The 27,796-nt window shown below is 38.5% G+C and overlaps 1 protein-coding gene and 1 long non-coding RNA gene across 2 annotated transcripts; one reads left to right on the top strand and one right to left on the bottom strand.

Moving 5' to 3' along the window:
- The first annotated feature begins 135 nt into the window (after positions 1 to 135).
- Positions 136 to 4,627, top strand: LOC115435055 (uncharacterized). Its single transcript, XR_003937639.1, has 3 exons — positions 136 to 242; positions 2,959 to 3,070; positions 4,204 to 4,627. It is a non-coding gene; the product is annotated as an uncharacterized LOC115435055 (long non-coding RNA).
- A 2,607-nt stretch (positions 4,628 to 7,234) lies between these two features.
- On the bottom strand, positions 7,235 to 9,071 carry sp8b (sp8 transcription factor b). Its single transcript, XM_030158583.1, has 2 exons — positions 9,051 to 9,071; positions 7,235 to 8,572 (listed from the first exon to the last, which is right to left on the bottom strand). Exons 1-2 carry the CDS (start codon positions 9,069 to 9,071, stop codon positions 7,235 to 7,237), a joined length of 1,359 nt encoding a protein of 452 aa, XP_030014443.1.
- Positions 9,072 to 27,796: the final 18,725 nt, after the last annotated feature.

Consider the following 27,796-nt stretch of genomic DNA (forward strand, 5'->3'; position numbering starts at 1 on the left):
GATCCCAACAGCGGCACCGTAGGAGTGGCCTCTCAGGTTTACAAACTACAATACCCAAGATGCACCTCTGTGTTTACGCGCTAGACTTGCAACACCTGAAACTCGGCGATAGGCTACCTGTGGTTTCGACAGTGCCGTGTTTGGTGATAAGCGTGCGAAAAAAGAGACTCCAAATAAACCTTATCACACGGCTGGAAGACAACTGATACAGAAACAGACGGGAAACAAAGTTAACCCATTCTGTAAGCATTTAGATGAATATGAATATGTAGCATTAGCATAAAGCTACACCGACAACAGAGTGAGTAATGATAGCAACACAAACAGGTGCAGTTTACGGTGGTTAAGTATATTAAAAAGGGACATGTAACCATATAGAAAGGCCAAGTGCCTCTTTTACTTTGTCATTTATTTGGGATGCTTACAAATAGGACTCACTGGGTTTTATTGATTTTGCTGTTTGTCAGTATCACTGCTATTTTGAGTGACTAGATCAACCAAACAGTGTCATCACAGACTCAGATCATGTTATCTCACTGTTTATACACATGCACTGTGATGAGCATGAATAGATCATAAATTGTTAAAATGTTAGAAATAATAGTGGAACAAGACCTTTAAAACATGCTACATTTGCAGAAAATTTGGAGTAGATCTTTTGAATGTTACAGCCACATTAATTTAATTTAACAGTTATTTTTGCTGATGAATATGCATGCTTAACTTTAAACAGTCCCTGTTCTGACCACAGCACTGCTGACCTCAGCAACCAAAAGGAGTTAGTGTTGAAGGAATGCAACTAAGTACACTTGAGTAGATTATAATAGTTGATTTTTGTGTTCACTGTTTGCAGCAGCAAAGGTTTAAGCAATACTATTAAACATTTTACAAATCATTAGAATAAATAATTTCATTCAATCTTTAAAAAACCCTAATGGTTGAATATGTTCAGTTTTTCACTTTAATATTTTGGCTGTTGTGTATATATGCTATAGTGCAATGGATAAAATGTACATGCCTTCCACATTCCACAAAAACACAACTGCAGCAATTATAAGCTCTGATATGTGAAAGAGAGGACAAATCTTAGCAAACTACTGATATTTTCTTTACAAATTCACTTCCACGCTTCAGACTAGCAACTCATCAACAAAATCTAACTTCTATTTATGTTATCAAACTATTGAAAGTGTGTTGTCTGAGTGGGAAATTGTCACAGTAATATAGTCAGTATATAGTAAGTCAGTAGCTCAGTAACATTTTCTAAGCTGTAATGCTGTATTCTCCTGAGACCTAGGAAAGTGAAAGTTTTTAGCTTTTTTACATTAAACAGTCTTGATTGGAAACTGCATAATGTAAAAGTTTTTTCAAATACATTTTAAAAATTAAGCCTATTTTTAGGTATTTTTAATGGGATGTCCTTTTGCAATGGACAGCATTATTTTTTAAGTAAAACTGAAACTTTTCCTCCTCCAGAGGAGAAAAATGCATTGCTGTGTCAAAGGAGGATATTAAAGCGAATAATGATGTTTGAACTCACATATTTGCACCACTTGGGGGCGCCATTTCTCTACAATTGCCTGCTCGTACCAGTGAAGGATTTTTTTTTTTTTTTTTTTAATGGTAGAAATTAGAACTAACAACAACATTACGGGCACAAGCTAATGATATATATATATATATATATATATATATATATATATATATATATACACACATACATATGTGTGTGTGTGTATATATATATATATATATATATATATATACACACACACACACACACACACACATATGTATGTGTGTATATATATATATATACACACATACATATGTGTGTGTGTGTGTGTGTGTGTATACATATATATATATATATATATATATATATATATATATATATATATATATATATATATATATATATATACACACACACAGCAACAGGTAAAGTGAGAGTATGAGGTCACACACAGGGACAGTGGAGTTTCATGGACACAAAGATCATGATGTTTGATGTTACTAATCTTACAGGATTTTTGTTGTGTTTTGGTGTCCATCTGTTTAGTCACTTTTAAACCTATAATGTAGTCACTATATGTTTGGCCACCATTGGTGTTTAAGATTAAGAAAAAAAAAATTTAAAAAAAATCTTAGTAACATTAAAAAAAATGAAGAAAACTCCTGCTGATTCAGTCTTCACCTACTGTCTCACAGCTTCGCATTGTAGGTGGAGTAGTCTGACACTTATTTGCACCCATGACTGTGGCAACTCACTGGGGCAGTTTTTTTGTTTTGTTTTTTTTGTAGTCCACGTTGAACAGAAATCAGCCCACGTTTATTTTTCATTCAATAATGTAATAATGTCATTAAATCAGGGTTGGAAGTGTGAAAACCAGCAGAGTTTGTCACAGTGGTGGTGGAGGTGTTTTAGTCAGACAGGTGAAAACACCAACTGAGGTAAATTAATCAAAATTGCCGAAAACATTGTAAAAGGATGCCACTGTCAGTGTTTCAATTACTGTTAATTATTTTTGACTAACCTCTGGTTCTTGTCAAATTCCTTTTGTCGGCGCACTGGTTGGTTTGATGACAATGACAGAGCAGTAGGTGGGTTCAACCACAGAGCTGACCACAGATGGATTGTCACTGAGGGGTATTACCACAATACTGTGATTTGCAGGTGGAGCCAAAAAAATCCAAATAAATGTAATCATATCGAGAGCATCTGGCTTTTCTGTGCACCTTCAATTCAACCCCAGTAGAGACCATGGCTCTGTTTTAATTTCATTAACGCATTATACACATTTACCATAATATACCTGATCTGAAAGTGGTGTTTTGCTATTTGTGTAGGTCCGTCTTTTATGTTTTCTAGATGACTGGATCAGACTGTGTTTGGGTGCCAACTCACTCTGTGCTCTAACCATAGCTGTTATTGTGGCCTTCATCCACATTTGGCAGCGTACCGTCCTCATCATGGCATGTGTGTGGACTTCACTGAGGCTCACCAAATTCAGATGTGGTCACCTGCAGGACGTTCCCCTGAGGACCACGTATGTAACAGATTGGAAAGGTACTTATACAACACAGAGTTCTGTTCTCTTACACACAAAACTGATCATATTTAATGAGCACTTTATTGAAAGCATTACATTTATATCTGTCAGAATGATCTACTAACACTGATTCATTTATGCTTCTGTAATGTACTTAAGTGTATTTAAAGTGTGTTTAAATCGTAATGAAGCAGTTTAATTTAAAGGTGTATGGGGTAGAAATGTCATATTTGAATTATTGTGGACAATATTGCTTGCTTCATCATCAAGGAAAGATAGGGTACTTATTTAGAGGGTCAAGTCAGATGTAGAAACTTAAACTAGCATAAAAAATGCAAAAACATTACAGTTGCTGTGGAAAACCGTGTGCATGTTTTCCCACAGAACTTCTCTGTGCTCAGTATCACTACACTGCAAATTATTTGGTTCTTACCAAGATAAAAAAAAAAAAAGAAAACAACAACTTAGATTTAGAGGTGTTAGATAATTTATCTTGTTTTAAGAGTTCATTTCTTATTTTAAGTGTTCCTACATCTGTAGACATGCTTATTTCTAGATTTAACAATTTTAATTCAAGAAATCTTGTCAGGTGAAATTATCTTGCTACATGGACAGATATTTCGCTTGTTTTGAGTACCTTTTTCCTCAGATTTAATGTTTTTATCTTGTTTTTAGACACCCTTTTTTGTAGTGTGCATACAAAATAACAGCAGGGGTTTTTTTTTTGTTTTGTTTTGTTTTTTCCCCCATTTTTATTCTCAAATCACCCTAAAAACTATCTTAATTTGGCCCTTTAAACTGAAGCATTTTGTACTTGCACAGGATGATAATGTGAAATGAATGTGATTTGATTAACTGCAGCCCTAGATTTATTCCATCCCATTTCTGTTTCAACTGATGTACTTGGACTTGTTACCTTTATTTATTCACTTATTTACTTACATACTTATGGCACCCAGCATTTCATCACAAAGTCCAATGTAGAAATCCACTGCAAGCACTAAATAGTGCTATTTTTTTTCTTGCTTGTGTCTTTGACCCTACTGAGGCGTAAATACTCTGAATTCTGCTCCTCTGCGTTACTGTGTGCATAGGTTTAACATAACAACACTGAACCTAACTTCATCTTCTCTTAACTTGATTGTTGCAGTGTTTTCTGCTCGAATGCATGGAACGAATCATGAGAAAAGAGGAGAACAATCTCAGGAGGAGCTTATGGAGACGGTACCAGTTCTTTATATGTCTGTGTTTTTGCACTCGTATATTTGACAGAAAAAGGGGGGTTGACGCTCAGTATAACATAGCAGTTTGGAAAAATTAGTTGAAAGGCTTATCCGTGAAGAGTCCATTTATTTTCAGATTTTTTTCACAATTGTGAATGATGTCTCATGGCCAGACGGGATGACAACACTTGATCTCTTTTGTACAAAAAGAGAAAGAAGAAGGAAAAGTGCAGGGACTTGTGATCACTGTTGCTGTTTTCGATGCTTGTATCTAATGTGTAACACATTCAGGATTGTTCCACACGCTGATCTCTTAAGTGCATTTCATTTACAAAATTTTCACTTTTAGTGTCGACCTATTGCACAGTTATGTAAAAGTGTGCCAAGTGACTCACTGGCAGCAAAATTAAGATTGTGTAAAACATCTCAGCAGTGCCTATCCTAAAATAAAACTAAAAATTAAACTGTCACCTCAAGCACGTACAAGAGGAATGGTTCAGGGTTGGAGTAATTTTAGCCATTGTTGGTAAAACTTACAAACGCTGGATGGCGCTATTAGTCTGAAAATAAAAACTGTTCTAACAACTTTGAAGGATACTGGATTCAGTTTGTCTTTCACAACAGGAAACAAAATTCAAAGAGCTTGAAAAAAAAAAAAAAAAAAAAATATATATATATATATATATATATATATATATACATATTTTTAAAAAAAAAAAAAATATATTAGCAACTGTAATCTGTTTTTCTGACATTTTAAGGGAAAAAAACAGCATCATTGCGCAAAGTGTAATACAGATTGCACGATTGAAATTAGGTGCGTTAATACTAAAGGGAAAAAATTATATTTTCTTTTTAAAGAGGGAAAAATAGTTGTTATATTGTGTACTAGCTGTACATAAAAGAAGATACAATTTCCAACTCATGCCCAAATGTAAGAAAATGCGTAATTCTGAAATCCATTTACAGATATTATACCCAGTGCGCTACACATCATTTCAGAGGTTTCTAAGTTTTTAAGTACATTGTTTATAACATAAAATTCTACAAAATTAATTTATACAATATCCAAACTTGTTGAAGCATGTGATAAGTGATCATGCTGAATTTTGGTAGTCAAATATATGGTCTCAACTTCAGATAATGCTAAAATGGATTCATTTTATTAATCTAATTTGTAATATTTTAATTTTTTTTTTTTTTTATTTCATCAGAGACTACTGTCAGTGAAAACAGCTTTTATGCAAATATTAAATCTACACCATATTTTACCGCTAAAATGCATGCGTAAATTGCAACGTTCAATTGAATAATATCTGCAAACCCAAATAAAGTTTAAACCTCAAGATGGGAAAAAACGTTATTTATGGTGAATATCTCTAATAGAAATACAGTAGGCCGTTTAGTTTTACAAATACGGTCAAATACAACAACTTTGAGCGCACTCTGTTGTACTTGGACTGATTTAACATGAACAGGCGTGAAGGTTGACCTGTGTTGACTTCGGCCTCAACATTGGTTTCATTTTCATGCTCTGAAGAAAAGGACCGAGAATAACGAAGTTCTACCCGAATTTTGCTTTATATGAGTCAGCATTTTAGAAAATGAAACGTTCAATTAGAAAACAAAAATTAAATAATTTTCTTGAGGCCCTGCTAATGTTAAAGGCCTTTTCTTCTCTGGCCTCATGAACCTGTAAAATGCGCAAACATACATCAGCGCAATATTTATACCTTAAACAAAAACAAAATAAAAAAATACGTGTCGTGTCATGATAATATTCAAAACTACTCAAACTAATCATTTCATAGAGGAAAACCCGATTTTATCGACTCAACAATCAAACAAACTGAGTCGATCAACTGATTCTGAATCCATACTGACTTTATTGAGTGGCTTACATAAAAAGCCATTCTCGGGGAAAGAAAATCATTGTAAAATTAAAAATCACTTTACAACATGCGTACTTAAATTAAATGAGTGGGTAAACAGTAAATGATTTCAAAACCTTACAAATAAATTCAAAGTGCGCCTAATGATAGACCCCTAAATACAAGAAAACTCGTGGTTAAATATAACTTCCCACAATACATTTCATATCATGTCAAAGAAAAATCCAAGTACATTTCCGTATATTTTCAAATATTTACTAGAGTCAATATACAACTAGAAATACCTATACAAAATCGTCTCCTGGACAAATACATTACTCACCTTTACATTGGTCTGTAATTATTCTAACCTACATTTCTCATTATATACAACACATTTTGCAGCGAAGTGAAAAGTAAGTTACTTCGACTGGCCTACTTACAAACTTGGCTTGGCGCACATACTGTGGAGTGAATAACAATATGTGATATAAACCTACAACTGCTCTCACATTATCACTGGGCTGATGGGATTAGACAGATATAAGAAAAGTATCCCATCATCCTATTTCTTACCATACTCTACAGGTACAGGCCTGGTTGTTCGAACAGAGGGACAGAAAAGAATCATTTCTGCTGGATAATAAAGTGCCAGAGTTTGGTTTTGAACAATATGTATGACAGCAAGTAACACAACTTTGCAGGTTCTAATTTTCCACAGCAGCGTGTTTCTGTCTTTTTTATGTTTAGTACCCTGGGAAATAAAACATCAAGGGTTCAGGATAAGGCTGCAAAAAGTTGTGCGCCCTTTGTCAACTGTGCGCACAAAAACTTGATTACACTTCCACACCGCAGATGGATTAATGAGAAGTTTGTGATGGTACAGCTATGAAATTATACAATTAGTAGTCTGAAACACTTGAAAAAGTCAAAGAAACGCGTAGGCCTAATCTCTTATCAAATGACAACACTCAGGGTGAAGCATTTTCGCACACACCGAAGTATGTCCACTTCCACGTCCACGTCCCCACGGACAATTCTATCACAACACCGTGTTGTTTTACAGTCTGTCCTTCACTGAGGAGAGTTAGAGGCCGTTCATGCCTACTCCCTGGGTTGACTCGGGTGGGTGCAACAGGTCCGGGGAATGGCACGGAGGGCTTCCCGGTGCGCTGTGCTCGCTGTCGGTATCACTCCCCCTCTTCCCTCCGCTGCCCCCGGAGCCAGAGCCGGCGGATCCCCCGGCGCTGTGAGTTTTTACATGTTTACTCAGGTGATCGCTCCGCATAAATCTCTTGTTGCACACCGGGCAGGCGAATCTTTTCTCCCCGGTATGCGTGCGTAAATGTCGCTGGAGCTCGTCGGAACGCGTGAATCTCTTTCCGCAAAAGAGCCAGTTGCACACAAACGGCCTCTCGCCGGTGTGCCACCTCAAGTGCGCCTTTAGGTGCGACGTTTTCCCGTAAACCTTTCCACAGCCGGGAATGTGGCAGCTGTGGAGTCCTTTTCTCCGGAGGCTTGCGCCCGCCGGTCCCAGTCTCTCCGCCTCCTGACAGTTTGGACAGTCGCAGGTGGCTCTGCCCGAATACCGCCGAGCAGATGACCTCGGGGACCCCGCCAAAGACGCAGGTGGACCCCCGGAGAGCATAGTCCCCCCTGCTCCGGTTAACGGAGAGGGGCTGGTGTCCGGATAAGAGGATAAGACCGGCTTGAAACCGTCCATCAGGTGCTGCCCGGTTGTCAACAGGTGTGGAGAGGGACTTGTACTGAAAGCAGAGTGACTTAAACTGGAGTAGTCAGAATTATATCCGCCTAGAGGAGAGTGCAAGGATGTCTGGAGTCCACCGGAATGTAAGGATGTTTGTAGTGCTGCTCCATTAGGGTTCTGAACATCAATCCATCCCGCTCCCACATCCCACCACGCAGAGGCTCCGGTGGTTCCAACCTCTCCTGTGGGGATACCGGGATGAGACGACTTGAACCAGGACTCATAGGGATGCGCAACGCTCATCCTTGGATAGATGCCCTGCAAACTGTCCACCGAAGTGTGCACCTTGGAAATGAAAACCGGCTGGTGACTTGACTCTTGAGAGCTGCTCGAAACGGAGGCTTGGAAAACAGAATAATCGTTTCCAAAGTGGGAACTAGAAGATGTACCAGACGTGAGGGAAAAAGCACTGGATCCGTTTGAGCTGTTGGTGCCGAAAGAGTCCGAGATACCGGATCCATTACGGGACACCCCGAACCCGGACAGGCCGGATCCCAGGCTGCAGCTGCTCGCCGCGGCTCTTTTCCACGGATGGAAGCCTTTTCCAAACGATGAGGAATTATCCGAAATAGTTGACGGTGAAGGGCTCGGGCTCCCTATTTTATTACATGTTGCAGCTAACATGGCTAAAGGAGTCGATCCTAATCTCGGCTCCTCCTGAAAACACAAGAAAAACAAGTAAGTGACGGCTCAGTCTGACAAGTTAACAGGTTCATTACGCACGGAATGAAATGCAATCGGCTATTTTATCCAGAAAGAGGAGGTTAAAAACGGATATTACTAGGCTGGGATACCAAAAAAAAACAACTCTCCCAACCTTAAGGGTATCAGCTCTGGAAACTTTTACCACTTCCTACCTGGATGAACACAAAGCAGACAAGTCAAATACGACGGACAGCGTTTAGAAATGCATGCCAAACAGGACACCAAGCAAAACATGCGCGTTCTGGAGCACCAACTTCTAACTTCTATTCACTCAACAGAGCCTCAGCTTTCTCCAACCAAGCAGCTTTCGGGGAAAATATAAGTAACGCACTGCCTTTGCTGCTACTTTGTGCAGGCTGTAAGTTTAATCCCTCTGCGCCGGACAATGACAAGAACTAATTAAACCAGTAAGAAAGTCCTTTAGACTCACCCCTAGAAGTGAAGTTGCCATCACACAAAAACACTGCCCTCCTCAGAGGATCTTTTTATATTTATGAATCAGAGCACTGTTTTTTTAGAGGTGTGCAATACAATGATGTGTTCCGCCCATTCTTCCACAATTGTAGGCTCCTCTCCGGCTTTGAAGTGCCGCTGTGACACGGGCGACCAATCAGCGGCCTCGTCCTGCCGCACTGCCACATTTTACCGTGAGGTCATCAATAGAGCGCCTCAGACAGCTCTCCACCCCCCCCTCCACCCCACACCGCCCCCTCCATAAGAAAAGACAGCGGAAGGAAGGTAAAGTTAAATGACGCTGAATTAGGAAGGAGGAATTAGGGGGCCACTTATTGAAATTTTACAGAACATCACATTCCATAAATTAAATAAAACGCCAATGACGACTGAGAGTTGGTGATGACAAAGTTATAGGTTAGATTAAAAAAAAAAGTTATAGGCAACAAACTCCAGGACGGTAGATAGCATTCAACTTCCTTCAATTAAAAAAAAAAAAAAACCTTCACAAATTATCACTTTTAATTATTTGTGCTCTAAAACTTTTATCCAAACTCATTTCTGTCAAATAAAATGTTTTTTTTAACTTGTTTCCAACTTCACTACATTATAACCTAATACGTATGTGTTGCAGGCCTCAATACCCTATTCTACGTTTTATTTGAATATATATTTTTTAATGATTTAATTTTTTTCCATCTTCCTCATATTCTCCCTTTTGCGTGTTTTAACCTCTTAAGAGTTAATATACACACAAAGTATTACTCTACATATAAAGGCTGCATTGTTCCTGCCGTGGACTTATATTGCGCCTTCTCAAACTTTCATTTTACTGTAATTGTGTTCAATTATCTTGACAGTTTTGATTAAAACCAGCGCATTCCGGAGATGGGTTATTCATTTTATTATGCCCCATATTAGTCTGAAAGAAAGGCTAGAAGGTCGATGTGGTTGACTTTAGAATTTTTTTTTTTTTTTACCTCAAAATAGCGAAATTTAAAAGAGAAAAGGAAAATTTCCAGGGGTTATTGGCAATATAGATAATGTTGGTGGCGCAGGTTAACTGAGATTATTTATTAAAGTGGCCTAAGTGATTGCGCACTGTGTCAGAGTGAAAATAAAATGATAAGCTGGTTAAATGGAATAGGTTCATCACTTTGCCCACTGACATTTAGTTAAATCTATAAAGGAAGCTCCTGTTACATAATAAGAACTAAGCAAAAAAAACGTGTGTTGAACCCAGGGACTCAATCTGAGCGCCATTAACATGCAGTGTGCACAGGAAGCATAAATTTCATTTGAATTTCAAATTTAATAACGCAGGAGGTTTTTAATCATCCGCAGTTTTATTTGTTTGATATTAACATGCTTATTGACCGGGTCTGTTGACCAGCTTGGTCATTACAGGACAGGGAAAAGTTAATTAAAACGACCAGGGATTATTCATCACATCATCTGCCTAACCCATGTCGCTTCCTTTATTACACAGCGTGATAGATGGACTATCTGATTAATTCTTGTGTTTCTAGGATTGGACAACAGCTTTTTGGATTAATTTACAATGCTTTACCTCGAGGTGTAGAAAAAATAAAAACTGCAAAAAGAAAAATAACTGAAACAACTAAAATTATTGTCAATATCGAACAGGTTTAAACTCCATAAACAGACGCAACATTTATTCATTGCATATTTCTATTTATTTTTAACACATCCATTCTTTTCTTAATAATAGCCTAAAATATTGGGACACAATTCCACAATTTTTACGCACGAGTCTGTCTCTAAATTAGATTTTCTATAAATACTTTTAAGCCTGTTTCCAAATTCTCAAACTATCCATTTATATATATAGGGAAAAAAAATCTTCATCAATAGGAATAAAAAATACTCAAAACGGGGTCAGACTTTATATCATTCGAAAACACACCAACACACACATTCGCTTGGCTTATTGACGCTGGAGATAAGAAAGAAATTGTATCGATCCGTTTTGCAGCTCGTCTGTTATTTTATTTCCGTCAAACTAACCCATCATGCAAGCTACCGACAATCAGAACAAGCGGGGACATTATGTAACTGTTTGAAACGGGGAAAAAATATGACAAAGTAGGCTAATGATGAGAATAAAACCCACATACCGTGCTCCGCTCCGCAGTGCATTGATTGACCCTCGACGTTTGCTCTCAGCAGAATAAAACACTACATCTCTTGCTGCCGGTGTGACTCTGAACCTAGCAGATAAATGTTACACTGGCAATTCAATTAGGAATAACCTGGGGAAAATCCACCGGCCGCTCTTCCCTCTAGACGCATCTCAAACTCATAAAGGTAAGCCTTGCATTGAACACATATATACATATAATATTGCAAATTTGTGCGCCAGTTTTGCATAAAATAATCATGCATTTGTGATGCAACTGTTTTTTTTTTTTTCTCCTTGCTTTTCTTCCTGCAGGCATGGCCATCGTTAATTTTATGCGCAAAAGTGATTTTATGTATTTGTAAGGACTATAGCTGCAGGGGACGTGTTGGCCTCTGGTGACAAATTACCAAGTGATCATACCAGCAAGACGGATGTCAGGGGTCAGTGGGATAACTCGTGGACAGGAAACATCTTGCTGCTGCTGCAAAGGGATGCACAAGAGGATATTCAATCCAGGTGCACTTCAAAATAACCCGCTTCTCTAATTTACACTTAGGGCAGCGCGTCTTCTTCCACCCCTCCTTAAAAAAAAAAAAAGTCTTTTGTTGCCTGTTGCGTTCAGGGTCGGTCCTAGTTCATATGGTGCGCACAGGTTGTTCTTATCGCACGGCTGTAACTGTAAGCCGCACTGAACAGATGTCCCCATTGAAGGCTTTCTTCTACTACACACATGGGCTATATTACCATCATGAAATCAAACTCAAAACCTGTCCCCTTCGCCACCATAATGACCGAGTTATTCTGGGCCGCTGAGCACGAACAAAGTGTGTTCAATATTGCGTGCTCCAGAATCACTCCGCTTAGAGAACTCCGGAGAAAGGAGTCAAGATGCAGAACTATACTTTAATATGGAGATTTACAAAGCAACTCGATAATCTCAAGGAGTTCTCATCAAAGATCGTTCTGGAGGAAAACAGAAGGTAATCACTTGTGGCTTTTTGCAGCTATTAGACGACCGATGTGGTTCAGGCAGCATGGCCATAATTGCTCTATTTTTCCTGCACAGTTATATTTAGAATAAGAGAATCATAAAGGGGCCACCATCAAGACACTGGCATTACCTCATACAAATTAAGAAAAAGGCTTTGCCCTGCAATTTAGTCCACTCTTATACTACTTATACTCTAATGTACCCATATTATCTTTCAAATGTGTGAAAATTCTAATGATCTACATAGATAGATAGATAGATAGATAGATAGATAGATAGATAGATAGATAGATAGATAGATAGATAGACTTGTATTAAAATGTTGTAAATGTTGTAACTGTTCTCAAAGGCGCGGTGTAACTGTATGCAGTGAAGTAGAGAGTAAGAGAGCAGGGTCTGTTGGTTGTTTTCTCTATTCACCAGGAGGTTGGAAAGAGCAGATGTCCGTCTGCACAGTGAGCTGCCAAGTGGGTCCGGAGCAGGGCAGCCACAGACACAAGGGCCCAAATGGTGTGACAAAAGATGTGCAGGAAGCCCCTCTCCGCCTGGATGAGCCGCAGAGAGGGTCTCCCTCTCTGCCAGCCTGCAGGGACCCTCACAACACAAGCCAGGGTGGTGGCAGCAAAGCCATGTGTTACCGACTGGGATGCATGGTATACTAACACTCAGATTCACACAAACAAACACACATGCATATGCAGGAATGTGCAAATGCAGGCCCATTCCGTCCTCCATCAGGCAGCTGCACATGCATATGTTCAGCTCTCTCTGAAACATACACACATTAATGTTTTTCTCCGTAAAGATTGGGGTCACTTTTATCTTTCAAATTAGCTGCCGACAATAATGTGAAAAGTGGTGCTATGAATATTAATAGTAGAAATGCAGCAGAAAAGTAAATAAACAAATCTGTGTTGCTAGCTGTCAGTAATTTTGGTTAAAGTGTTGTCTGGGCCTAATGGGTGGTGTTGGTGTGTCATCCTTTCTTTAATCATGAGGTCATGCAAAGTGGGTGAAGAGGCCCTGAAAGTGTTCCAAGCACAGGTGTGCAGCATGGCCTGTACTCAAGGGGTTCACTGAACCATAAACAATGATATAAATGTCTGGCAAATAAAATGGCTAGTTAACAATCTTTTGACTGCTCTAACCTCTGAGCTTTTGTCGGGTATCGATCAGCCAGCTGTTCCTGGCTTTGTGTGGGAGGACGGGAGCCTCTGGTTCCTCCTGGGATGAATAGAGTGAGCCGCCAAACTTTCCCCTTTCTTTCAAGTTCAGTCTAAATAAAATAAAAATCAAAACAACAGGCAGTTCATCACCTCCAGCAAAATAAAATTTATATAAATGATATACTTATCAAATTAGATCATAAAACCTGTTTCAAAGACTTTCAAGGTAGTTAAATATCTAGCATTTAATTTAAAGTTGCTTGTTATATTTAACAAGCCCAGGCAATGGCTGCTTCTTTGTTCAGAGTTACCATGTTGTTGGTTTACATGGAAACCATGTAAATGGTAATTTGGATGGGCATAATTTGTCTCCCTATATTAAGATAATTGTATGTTAAATAACGAACATCTTCAGAAGTGCAGTGGGTGTCGTGTGATGGGTCTTGTCACGCAAATATGTCAAGACAGGGTGCTAATGATCCGTCTCAGCACCTGTCAGTCAAAGCTTGCACAACCCCAGCAGTGAAATTTTCAGTCCACGACTTTATATTGAGGTTATAGCGGCTGTCATTGCTGCCATTAGAGCCCACAAGTATTTATCTAGATTGTATGTTGTTCTTTCCCCAAAATGTTTTTTCATCTATATTCAAAGTAAATGAGTTTAATAATTCATTTGTTGGATCGGTTTGTTGGATGTTATGAACTGTATTTCCCAAGCCACTTGTTTGCTTGGCTGTGGTGATAGATTACAGTGTTTCAAACACAGGCTGTTTATGATAAACAGAGATAACAGTGTATTTTGCAGCCATTTGGCTAGACTGCTACATCTGTGGGCCATGAGGTCTTCTTATTGACTTTCACTGAGCCCAACATTGCACTTTGTCAGTGTGAGCGGCAGTCTAAGAGACAGGCGGGCGAGGCAGTCATACAAAGTGAAGTACTTAGGATTAGCCCTGGCTCTTCAAGTTTCAGTAATTATCCTCCTGGAGGCATTCTTGCTGTGTTGGATAATAATGGAAGTCCGGGTGTACGCCTGTCACCTCTCAAGTGTGGGTGGAGGAAGTCAACAAGAGGCGCAGGACAGAGAAATGTTTGCTTTTCTGTTATGTCATCCGAGGAGCACAAGAGTAAGGCAAACTTGTATTGTTGGCTGAGCACAGATGAAGCTGCACAACAGCACCGATTTTCCTCTTCTGAACATGTGACGCACAACTTGGAATCCTTTCAGGTGTGGACGTGATAATGAAACATGTTCTCTAAAGGTGATAATGTGTTTCAAGATCAAGTGTAATTACCAAGTGTCAGGCATGTGTTTTTGATAAACAAATCTGTTAAAACATGCACTTTGTTTGTTCAGTGAGTATCATCTGATTGGCGCTGATTACATTTGCAAGTTACACAAATATATACAATCCCTCTCGCCTATCTTGTTACATATTCACACAGGAAGAACAATAACGTATTTTTTCCTGTCTTGATGTGTGTATCTGCCACATTATGCTTAAAGTTTTATGCAAGTGGATGCTGGACTAATAGAAAGGTCCTTCTATCCAGCAGAGAAAACACAATGCTTTAATTAAGAGTCAGTCCGATTTCCCAGAGGGGAGATTGTCTTTTTCCATTAACTTAGTTTATCATATAATAAAGAGGTTGCCTTGTCCTTCCCTACCCAGACAATTGGTTTTAATCAGCCAACAGGCCTTTCATGGCTGATAATTTATGCTAAATTGACAAGGGTGGAGGATATCACGGAAAATCATTATGACAGAGCTCAGGTCACTGCCTGTCACCAGCGTGTTTTATCCTGTCCATCGAGCTCATGTGCAACAACAAAATTCTTAAAATGGCAATATAATGTGATAGAAATCCTGCCTTCTGAGACAGCACAGCTTACCTCTTCTGAATATTTTTAAAATCCAAAAAAAAAAAATCTTCAAGTTTTGGGCACTTTCATAGAGATAGTAATGTCAGATAAAGGCCAGGGAGGCAGAAGTGATATGTTAATTAAAACATTTTGGGAAGGAAATTGAAAATTAAGATATACCAAAAGAATCAACAGGTTAAAAATAAAGATTTAGTAAACACAGATTTCCTGAAATAACAGTTAAATTTCTGCTTCAGAGGAGAAACAACACTACACAGCAACAGATCGCACAGCGATGTCCAAAAGTCTGTTTTGACTTTGGCTGTTGAACGCCAACCATGCAAGTGAGAAAGTACAAATTGTGATTTGAAGTAAAGGGGCTGGGGGTGGGGTGGGGTTGGGGTGAAGTGTGGGAGATGTGGATGAGCCTGAGGAGGAAGCTGGGACACACTTCTCGCCTTGCAATTTAATCACTGTATACCCAGGGAAGTATTGACAGTTGTCCTGTGGAAGCTATTAAAGTTGCTGTCCAAGGTTAAATGAAATTGCAGTTTATCAAGGCAGCATTGAGAAAATAAGGGAATCTGTTCATGGCTGTTGATTAATGTGGAGCGTGATCAACACAAGGGGTTCATTAAGCTATACATCACCAGGGTAATTTAACATGTCATCACGCCTGCTGTCGCTCCCCTTAGCACGTTTTGTGCATTGTGTATGTTCTGTGTGTATGGTGACTATGAAATCAAAGGCTTCGACTGCAGGTTCGGTGGCATGGTTGTGCCTTTATGCCTTTGTGTGTGAATCATATGCAACAAAGTCACTCTGTTATCAGTGGAAACTACACAGAATTCCTCGTACAACAAATAGCTTACGTTGGACGAGGATACAATTTAAACAGCATTTAATTCATGTGGAAGGATTCAATCAAGCTTCAGCCCAGAGGGGAACTTGTCTGGGTCGAGTAGAATCAATTTATTCCAAAAATGTTGTGATGTAAAGTCTGAACAAATCAGACCTTAACAACGTCCTGCTTTTGTTTATATACTGATCATCATCCATCCTTATCCTTTTATCAGCGTTCTGTTCATCTCATCACTGACCTGCTTTCATCAGTTGTAGTTGCACAGCAGCTGAGGAGCATACATAGAGGTATGCTAATCAGGCCTGGGACCTGGAGCTGTGTTTTTTTTTTTTTTTTTTGCCTGGCAGATTTGTTTACTGGTGGATAATTGATGGTGCTTGAGGGACAGGCGTGAGTCGGACATGAATCACAGGCGACATGGCTCATGATAAGGAGCTGAAAGTCGCCTGTAATTAAGCCGGGCACTAGAGACCAATTGTTTGTGGAATGATTTGGTCGGGGCTAATTGACACTAATTGTTTAATCAGATTTTCTTCCCCTCCATACTGCAAGCAAGTGTGTTCTTCCAGCACTTCATCCGACAATGCGCAGAAAGACGCCCATGCTCTTGATATGAGAATGTCGATGAGGCTTGGCATGGTTTAAGCTCCAGTTCAGTTCATATCTCCTTAAGTACTTAACTGCTTTTACATTTAGTCATAGAAGAGTAATGTTGAGCCTCTAAAAGGGAAAAAAAAACCTTAAATTGACCACAATCACTGTTAAAAACTTTATTTTTATATCAAATCTTAATGTACTATTTGGCTCTTTCACATTCTTCATAATATAAGAATTTTACAAATTTTTACACACAAGTTTTAATATCAGTGGATGTCATGCAAACTATATGATTGATAGCTCGCTAATAGATTTCTCCTTATGAATGGTGACATCATCCAAAAGTATTTTCATATGAAGAGGGGTTGATTGATTTTGTGTGCGCAGTAACCATGTTCTGTCCTGTAACAGCAGTGGTGTTGATAAGCTGTTGAACCGTGCAGATTTATGACATTTGGAGAAGGCTCATAAATTAGCACAGTAATACCCATGATCCTCCCACACTTGCTACAGGAACTGTCCTGCTTAGTGTACTATTGCACAACAGCTGGTTTTGTACTCGCTTGCAGCACCGACTAAATTACAATGCAGCACATAGCACTGGGAGACTATTTTTGTAGGATGGCAGATAATTGTTTTTTAATACCTGTAATACTTTATGGGTGTGGGTCAGTATTGAAGCCACGAAAAATTTTATGGCTCATTTACCAAACCTGTTACAGTCAGATAACTTTTGATAGTTCTTACACAGGGATTTGACTTTTTTTTTTTTTTTTTTTTTTTAAATTTCAGTCCCTATAGTGATGCTATACTCTGCTACTGACTTTAATGCCCAGATGTTCACGTTTAGGACTGGAGCCAGTTAATTTTTGTGTGAATTCAGAAAGAATTCGAGTATAAACTTGTATACTGACTAATTATACATGATATTTATTATATTAGAGCTCCAAATGTAATTGAGTTTACATCCTGCAAACCAAAGACCTTTGAGAACAGAGAGAAATAGACAAAAGCATACACGATTTACACTTGCAACCTTGTACTTAATTAACTTAAAATAAAGTACACAACACTAGCTAGCACAACACTTAATGGCAGATTTCAGTCATCAACACTTATCTCAGCTAAGAAATTTTACAAGTTGAGGCTGCAGTACAAGTGAGGAGCTGTTTTTGTAAAATTAAATGATGAAGCGGAGCAGATAATTAGAGACAAGACTTCTTCTCTATCTGATTAAATCCAGCAAGTCTAAATAATGAGCTGCTGATGGGTGGAGCTAAACATATGAACATGAGATCTAACATCATTACATTTAACGGCAATTAAACTTGTAGCTTTTTTAATTAACGCAACCTATGATGGGGAATTAATGGTTATTACAAGGGGGGCAGAGGAGGGGAAGATCAGGGTATTCCCTCACCTCGTGTCATGCAAAAGACTGTATAATCTGTGGCTGGTTGTAATCTAAGATTTAAAGGGCAGGTGCAACGAAAAATAAGATGGTCAGTGGATTTTAGTTTGTGGTTTTGGAGCTTTTTTTTTCACAAGATTAAGAGCAACATTTCTGTCCAATCGCTGAAAAAATATCACCATCAGAGACATTTCCATATGATTGTCATCCTGTCCCTTGTTTGTCATTATTTTTAGCACCATAACTGACTCTCTCGTTTAGAACAGATGCTGAAATCTCAGAGACAAATGTTAAAAAACCAGGATATATTTCAGTGGGTTGTGTGAACTGACACTTCCATGAAAAATCCATACATGCAACTCTAAAACTCCACTCCCCTTTGTGTGATCATGTTAGCTATAAGCTTTCTTAGTATAGTTATCATAAAATCCTTAAAGCCAAAATAATTACACTCATTGAAAGTTTTGACTTCTATATGTTAATTTATCCTGATAATTTCAGTAAAACAAACTAAAAAATAATATATTACTTTCAGTCTAATAAAATGCATCTTGAGCTGGACAGATTTTAGTTGACTCTCTAAACTGGAAACTGTCTTAATAGCATTGTTTTTAGTATTGCACATCATTCACATTCCAATTAGCATTTATCTTGTCTGTGTCGCTTTTCAATAAAGTTTTCTGATTTATTGTGGAAGGCTGCCTTTACTTTGTGCTAATAATTGGATGCTATTGAAAGGATGAGTTTCATTGATTTTGTGGATGACTGGGAGCATTACTGGCCCAGACCATAGATTGTCAGCAAGGTCTGTGTTGAGCTGGGATCGATGCCGGTGAATCTTCCCCTCTGGTTTTTATTTACTTCTGTCTCCATTGATTGAAACATGCAATAGTTCAGGGGCTATTATCACACTGACGCTAAGTTTCTCTGTCTCCCCATTGAAATAGCTCCCTCTGTTCCTCGGCAATATCTCACTCCAGCAAGAGCTCCCATCTTTCCCTTTCTAACTAATGAGTTAAGAGTATTGCTATGACCTGTAAACATCAATCATGGAGAAACAGGGAGACAGTGACTAACTGCTCCAGCAGTACAGGGACAAAATGAAATGAAAGTGTACAATAAAAAAAACATCCAGCATGTTGTTTACTAAAGCAACAGAAACAAATAATTGTAGAAATAAACCACAACAATTATCAAACAATTATGGTAGGAATTGATGAAACTGATTATGGTAAACAAGCTCATATATGAAGACAGTGTTAAATAGTCTTATCAGTTTAATGAAGGATAACTAATAATACCCTCAAACTTTGCTGTATTAAATGCAAAACAAAGTGAAACTTTTCGTTCAGTCATTGTGAATTCAGCGCTGTGTTCTTAATCCAATTTAGTGCTCTGTGAGTCTGAAAAAAGCCATGCATTTCTATTCAACTGTTAAAATTAAACGTCTTTCAAACAAATAACATGAACAATCTGCCTTGTAGTGGCTGCCTTGGTAGATTGTTTCCACAATACAACATAGAGATTGTCCTGTGTAAGTGGCCTCCGCTGCGTTTACATATCTTATTTCCTGACAAGACAGCAGAAAGGTCAGTGTCTTATCCAACTGGGACTCTCATGATTGAATGTAATCAGTATGTACTTGTTATTCTGAGTGCCAGGCCTTTCTTTTATTTGCTGGCCCAGAAGTTAATTTCCCTGGTGACCTTTGTGTAATAAAACAGTATTATCTGTTTCTGGAGCCACAACAAGGAAACAAATTAGCTTCCTCAGCAGTGTTTTGTCACTGAGGAGATCAGTTATAAGTTTATTTACTTTAATTAGATTAAGGGTGCAGTAAAGGCATGTGTCTGTGTCGGCATCATCTCTTGTCTCCTTGCATTATCTGATTGTCTCAGCCAGTGAATTGGACAATGGTTACGCATTTTAATGATTGTTCAGACTATGCAATTGACTGAGGACACTTGCCTATATTGGAGAAGTGCCTCGTTCCCCCCTTTTTTTCTGTTATACATAACATTTCAATCTGTGTAGTTTCTCAAGATTGATAGGCTCAGAGACGTTTTAAAAGTTGAACCACACGTTTTTGGCAAACAAAGCACAGACAAATTATGAGTGCGCTGACATTTGAAAGGAAATAATCAAGCAGCTGATTTCTCACACTTCTGCACGAACATATGTCACCTGATACTGAGGAATTCTTCTAATCCTTCCCGTAGTGGGAGTGACGCTTTTCCTTTTAAACTGGATCTCTTTTTCTTAAGTGCACTCAAACAGGCTCAGATGAACAGCTTACGTTCCCTCTTAAATATGTTCAATTTGTACCAGTACAACTTCTACTAATAGCAGTAACCAGAGAATAAACGTGTCATTAATATCTGTATTTTTAACATAGTTCTCCTTCTGCTGCTAAGTATTAACGAACGGCTTCAAAAGCATTCACATTATAAATAAACATTCCTGCTTAATTTAATTTCTAGCCTATTAGCAACACTTGCACTTTGCAGACTCATTTACCATTTCACATTTATTCTATAGCTAGATGTTGCAGTTTAGACTAAAGGTGAATGCAAGAGGAGAGAGGCTGTGAGCTGTGGAGGCCAAAGTGAATGCAATGCTTTACTGACCCGAGGAATCTCTTTTATTATGGGCTCTTTGTGCCTCTCCCTCCGCTGCTCTGTCAGGCCATTCAGACCCAGTGGCAGCCACCTACATTATATCCTGGATAGGCAGGACATTCATGCCTTTTTAACCCATTGTCCTTCCCCCTGGGGTGAGGGCCCGGAGCGGGATGTGAGAACCCCAGGCTGGGTATTGTGTCCCTCTTCGCTCTTCACACACCCGGCGGGGGACTTCCTTTCTGGTGTCACCGAAACCTGTGTGGTGTAATCCGCAGCTCCCCGCTGAGCAGGATGGGAAGGTTATTAAAAGTGCCTCTAATGTCTCGTTAATAAATCGCTTCCATTTTCCGCTTCATTTCTAAGTAATCGTGTTGGGAGTGTGGATAGGAAGGAATGTGTACCCGGTCCCATGTTTTCAGTATCAAAGCAGCATAAAAATTAGCATTTCTTTTTATTGTGAGCTACACATATCACAGACACACGAGTACAGATCCATTAGAGATGTGACCCTCGCATTAAAGATCAAGTGTCTGCACTGCTGTGTGACAGGGTCAACCTACAAGGTGTTGATGCTGCTGTGATTGCCGGAGAAGAGATTTTTAAACATACTGAGTCCAGCCTAGAGGTTCGGGGTTAATGGTGTCTTATAGTGTGACCCGGTGGATACTGCGTTTAGATCTCCTCTGGGGGTAGCTCTATAAAGCAGCAGAGGTCACTTCAGTTAGAGTGCTGCTGTGTTAAGAGGTTAGAGAGCAGAGGTCCCCACAGCGTGGTATCACAAGCACTCTCCATGATGCGTTAAGGATGCTGATGCCTCTGATTGCCACAGTGGGACCTGGAGGTGAGGTTAGCGATGGCTCAGGACTGCTGGGATAATCCCATTAACTGTGACTCCTGTAGCCCTCTCTCCCAGTGTGTGTTTGTGTGTGTGTGCGAGAAAGAGAGCAAGTGGAGGAGATAGTGTCTGTGTGTGAGTGTGCAGGCGGTGACCCCAAAAGACATTAGCCGGCCCTGGAGGTTAAAGGACAGACGAAATTAAAATACATGTGAATCATTCATCAAATATGAGCGTCTCTCCTGCTGTCACGAATTGCTTAGTGTGAGTAATTACCTGTCAGAACTTGCACACAATCAGGCTTCAAGTTTGTTAACATTGGCCTTATTTTTCACCTACGTTGCTGAACAACAGTTCAATATCTTACTTTTAATCTGTTCTCATTTATAGTTCTATATATGGATTGTTGACCTGTTTTTATTGTTAATTTCCTTAATGTTCATGACATGTACTATATATGTTTTGAATGTAAACTTTTTTCTTCAAATGTGTTGTTATTTGACAGGGTGCCTCAGTCAATATGAAGACAAGTGGCAGGATTATACATTTCATGCGTTAATGCAGAACTCACTGATTAGTTTAGGCACAAATAATCTCTGAGAACAAACAGTTTCAGGTCCAAGATTACTTGTGGCATGGCTTGTCATTGGTTAATTGGCATCAATTAACACATGTCCATCATTTTAATGCTTAAGAATTATCTTTGGCTCTGGCTCGAGTTGCACAAAATATCTATTGACATCTTTGACAGCCGCTAAGACATCAGCACTGAACTGGTATTAAGAGCATTGTTGAAGGCTAAAAGATAGTGGTTATTATGTGGTACGCGCTGTTAGGATATCTGCATCACAGGACTACGTCTGTGGAGATACTCCGTAAGTGGGGCAGTTACAGCAAACAAAAAGCTATCAGCGTTTCTGAAAAGAGAAAAACATAGTAAGGGGGTCAAACGTCAATGGTAGGGAACAGCAGAGTGTTTGGTGTTGTTCATAATGGATCCTCTGTTCTGGGGTTGGGTTTTTAACTGTGAAAAGCTTCTGGTGAGTGGGATGTGGTGGGACGAAAGTCTTTCACGCAAGAGTGCTATATCATAGGCCACATAGGCTGTACATTTTGACAAAGCAGAGCAGTTAAAGAGGTGATTGAATTGTGTTTCCTGTTCCTCTGGGATCCCGACATTGCTAAAGAATATGAGTGCTTAATCTTTTCTCACATTTAACGATTTTGATGAAATTTTCTTTCAACACATACTTTTTTCTTTCATGAAATGCACTACATCCACATCAGTTGAAGGGTTATTGAGCCACTGGCTACAATCAAGGCATTTTCAAGATTTCCCAATGAAAGTGAATGCTTTTTGCACTCATGCTCCTACAAATTTTATAAAAGTACAGGGTGGGGAAGCAAAATTTACAATATTTTGAGGCAGGGATTGAAAGACAGTGTATGACCAATTAGTTTATTGAAAGTCATGAGAATTTATTTGCCACAAGAAAATTTACATAATAGAAAATGTTTTTATTCCATGTGTCCTCCTTCTTTCTCAATAACTGCCTTCACACACTTCCTGAAACTTGCGCAAGTGTTCCTCAAATATTCGGGTGACAACTTCCTCCATTCTTCTTTAATAGTATCTTCCAGACTTTCTCGTAATAGTTTTGCTCATAGTCATTCTCTTCTTTCCATTATAAACAGTCTTTATGGACACTCCAACTATTTTTGAAATCTCCTTTGGTGTGACGAGTGCATTCAGCAAATCACACACTCTTTGACGTTTGCTTTCCTGATTACTCATATGGGCAAAAGTTTCTGAAAAGGTATGGATAATAGTGTTAGGTATGATTATGACATCAATATATGTTTGGTTTCAAAACAACTGACGTAGTGCCTGCTGAGAAAAAACAACTAAATGTTCATTGTAAATTTTGCTTCCCCACCCTGTACATTTCTTCTTAAACCAGTAACTAAAATTGGGCTGTTGCAACTCTGACTTTACAATAACTATTTTGTAAAATATAATTTTGATTTGATTGTTTGACAGGGTGTAATTAAGGAAAGTGATATTTTTCAGATACACGCATCTCTCTTCTCTACAAACCAAAAATAGATTTGTTTGTATGAGCATTGACACATAGGATCATCCATATTTAAAAGGGCACATTTAATTATTTGACTGTAACTAATGCAGTTGAGACGGATATTCACTGTTATTGGTATTTGGAACAATATGGTGAGTGTGTGTATTGATCAGACTGGAGTCTTGTCGCGTCTGTCAATAACAGTAGATGAATCTAATTATGGTTCCTCTAATGTCTACCCAGTTAACTGTCGGCATGGGAGCCCTTAGCCTCTATAAGCAGGGTGCATTAACACACACACCAATAGCTATCACAACATTAGGACAGTTGGCTTAGACTCCCACCTACTTCCTTAGCATCCCCTCATAAAGCCTTAACTGTGGTGCCAAAGTATCATACACCGTTACAGCTGCCTTTACTTCAAAACCACAGTTAAGACTTTATCTAGTGTGTAGTCATCCACATCTACTAACACACATGCAGGTTAATGAACTGGAAAAAGAACATCCTGAAATTGTTACTATGTATGTTTCTTTTATTTATTCCTCTAAGACAAGATGATACAGTATAATCTGCCTTTGTTTTATTTTATTAAATGTATTTCAAGCACTCTAGCACCTAGGGAATACAATAATTATTTAACTAAATGATAATAGACAACTTCTTTCAAATGTCATTAATGACCTGAAAACACATCCATTTCCAGGAGTAGTGTTGTACATCTGATTAAAAATCATACCATGCCATCCAGAAAAAATAGAGATGGAGTGAACATTTTGTAAAAGTGAATTTAAGTGTCTGTTTTTAATGTAACTTGGAGAACAGACGGTAGAAATTATTGTTAACTTATTAATAAATGGAGGACATACATAAGTCTCTGTGTGACATAGTCAGATTTTTTGTGTATTGTTTTATTTTTTTTTTTTGCGCAGTTTTGTTATATTTTTGTATATAGACAAAACTGGTAAATCAGATTTTTTTATAACAATGTATGTAACAATCAGTTTTTAACCTTCATCAGAGTATCATATTTAAAAAAAATTTGCCAAAGGTTTAGCTGTTTGCAGGAATACACAAATTTATCGGCTGTAGGTCAGTATTTACCTTGTTGACTACCATCGGATATCTGTAAATAGGACATAGTGACAGTGGCTGCCATTTATCTTTTTTTTTTTTACTTTTTTTTTTTTTTTCTTTTTATTGTAATTGTGCTCATTGAAGTGGGTCAGGAAACAACAGTTCTGTTATTTTTAATAAAGTTTTTTTTGATCTCTTGGCACAAAATGAAGGGTTAAATAACAAAAAAAAATAGAGGATAAGCATATCAGCTTTGGCCAAGTTGTTATTTTAAACATTAGTATCAAAATTGGCCCAGAATTGGACAATTGATGCCAGTAGTTTAGTAACAGTATATCTCTGTACACACATCTTTTAAGCCCAAGAGAAATATTTTCATACAAAATATTCTTAAACAACAGGTTAATAATCCCTTTTGTCAGTGTATTTTGTCTCAAAGTGCCAGGGAGTAGTGCCACCTATTGACAGAGTGACCTGGCACCTATATGTCATATAATCATCACTCTCCCATTTTCAGGGATTATTTATTTTCCCTGGGATCCACACCATCTCACATGAACAAAAATAAGCTTTACACATCATCCACAGCCAGCTCCACACAACTACACACTGAGTCACACAAGCATGTGTCTTTGTTTGTTCACTCTGTCACTTCACACAGCCGTGTGCGGCCGTTTAGGGACTCCCCTATCTCCACAGGTTTTCTAGGGAAAGTCGTTTGAGTTTGAAATCTTCTTTGGCAAGTGCAGCACTTCATCAAGGGTGAAGACTCCCTGGCTATCAGAGATGTATCAGTTGGTCTGATAAAGCCTTTGCCCTGGTCCCCGCACAGCAACATCCCATCATAAATAAAAGCAGCAGAAAAGAGGCCTTTGTCACTGTTTATCTGGACTGCTTTTCTTCCTCGCCCTTGATTTCCTCTTCAGAAAATTGATGCACCCTTAAATTGAAGCAGAGAGCTTGACAGGTAATGGTTAGTGTGATAACTGCTCAGATTTCATCAGCCAGGGCTTTTTTTTCTTTGTGTGCAATTGTTGGAACTTTCAGCTAGATTACCTGTCATCCAGTGCATCAGATAAAAATGCAGAGTTGAGGAGATATAGCCAATACTGGAGCAGATAGGAAGAAAAAGATCTGGATTGTGAATGTTGGATGTGAAAGGAACAGTGAGGGCACAAATTTACATTTATCTGATAGTGTGGCAAATAGAACATATTATTATCATCACAATCACTGATGGTTTCCTCCTGGCGTAGAGGTTTGTGATTTTTATTATGCGGTTTTAAATGGTGTACATGCTACCTAGGCATATGATTAACAGAACACACACATAAAAAACATGTCACTGCCTGCACTGGCTTTTCATGTCAGCGTACATTTCCACTGACATTTAAAACACAAAATAACATCTGAGGTTTTTTTTTTACAGTTTTTAGAGTTTTGAATTTAAAAGATATAATATGTAAGATTTATTTATACAATGTACAATCTTTCCTCAATCTGCAAAATGGCACCTGCTTGTGTTTTTTGCTGAGAAAATTGTCTCTTCGTTGTACAAGTTTATTGATTATTTGTCAGAGAGAGACAACCTATTCAAGTCTCTAAAAAGTCAAATCTGCATTTGGTCTTTTGCTCCATCGGTGTTATGGTAACCAATAGAGCTGAAATCTTTGGCAGATGTGTGGCAGCAATTTTTTCTCAGCTATTATAGCATTATAAACACTCGGTTAGAGTTACATAAAACATGCATATTTTTGACTGAGAAATTTTCTGACGAGAGAAACAGCTGTGCTGGCCTTACAATGCATTAAGTATTTCATCCCTTTTAGATGGTTAAATTGTGCATGAAATGTTGCTGGCGCAGGGTTCTCCCGAGCTGGACTGATTAGGCAACATCTGTTACATTGGGAGAAATCCGTGTCGTTTCTAATTAGCTGTCAGGCTGTGGCTACGTTGTGCCTGATGGTGCCGAGGATCTGCCACAGGTTCTTCTCCTCGTCCTGTCACCTGCTTGTGTACCCCCCCCCCACCCCCTTCCCCCCAGCTCCTCTACTCCAGTTCCCCTCCCCCTCCCCCTCTCCCCCCCTTCCTCTCCCTCACACACACACTCATCAGCTGTAATTAGAGAGCAGGGTCCGTACAAAAGGAGCGAGCTGGGAGCCAGCCTCGAGCCCATCTGTGCAACCCCATCATCAGCAAGCTCACATCTCCTCCAACGCTGGGGGCCGCTCCCGAGCCAGGCCCCCGCATACAGATCATCTGAACACACAAACTTTCCTCCCTTGACTCCCTCCTCCTTGGCTTTATCTTTCTTTTCCACTTTGCTCTCTTTCACTCTGTACTGAAAGAAAATCTATAGCATCCAGGTTAATTCATCTTGCTTTAATAAGACTCAGACGCTGGTAAATATTAAATACACTAAAGTGAGGAACAGACAACACTGTGACTGCCTATTGACAAAATGCAAGACTGGAGGACGGAATGAGCTGAAATCCATAGAGACAAATTAACAAACACAGACACTTCAAACAGACACTCACAACTGATGATACTTTGACTCACGTAATTTATATCTCCTGTTTTAATACCATCTGTCTTCTTAGATCTCTAATTGTTGATTTTTTTTTTACCAAATACATAAGATTTAAGTTTTGATATTTTATATTGTTGCATGACACTAATATTCTTTGAGTCTTATAAAGCAAAAGAAACATATGATGAGGTTACAAACTTTTTATTATTCTACCATAATGTAAATAAAATGTCCAGTATGGAGCATTTAATGACATTTTTCTTATCCTATTTATATTTCACTTATAAAATATATGGAGAAGTACGTTTAAAATAAATAAAGCAATTTTGTGTTATATTATATCTCAGGCTATTTGTATAATTAACTTTCTTTGAAATACTTTGAATAGGACTATTTAACCTTTTAATGTTTCTATCATTATAATGTCTATATTATTTAATGCTTATCCTCCCTTGAGGTTTGCTTGTAACTTCAACATCCCCCTGTAGCAGTTTTTCATGTTTCAGGTAAATTTAATTAAAGTTGCCCCTGACTGATTTAAAGTG

This window comes from Sphaeramia orbicularis, chromosome 16, assembly GCF_902148855.1.
Source record: "Sphaeramia orbicularis chromosome 16, fSphaOr1.1, whole genome shotgun sequence".
In the NCBI taxonomy this organism is placed as follows: domain Eukaryota; kingdom Metazoa; phylum Chordata; class Actinopteri; order Kurtiformes; family Apogonidae; genus Sphaeramia; species Sphaeramia orbicularis.

Excerpts from the sequence above, each read along its gene's own strand:
- sp8b (XM_030158583.1), bottom strand. The coding sequence starts at position 9,071 with ATGGCAACTTCACTTCTAGGG. Across the intron at positions 8,573-9,050 it reads TGGCAACTTCACTTCTAGGG|GAGGAGCCGAGATTAGGATC; the intron begins GTGAGTCTAAAG and ends TTGTGTTTTCAG.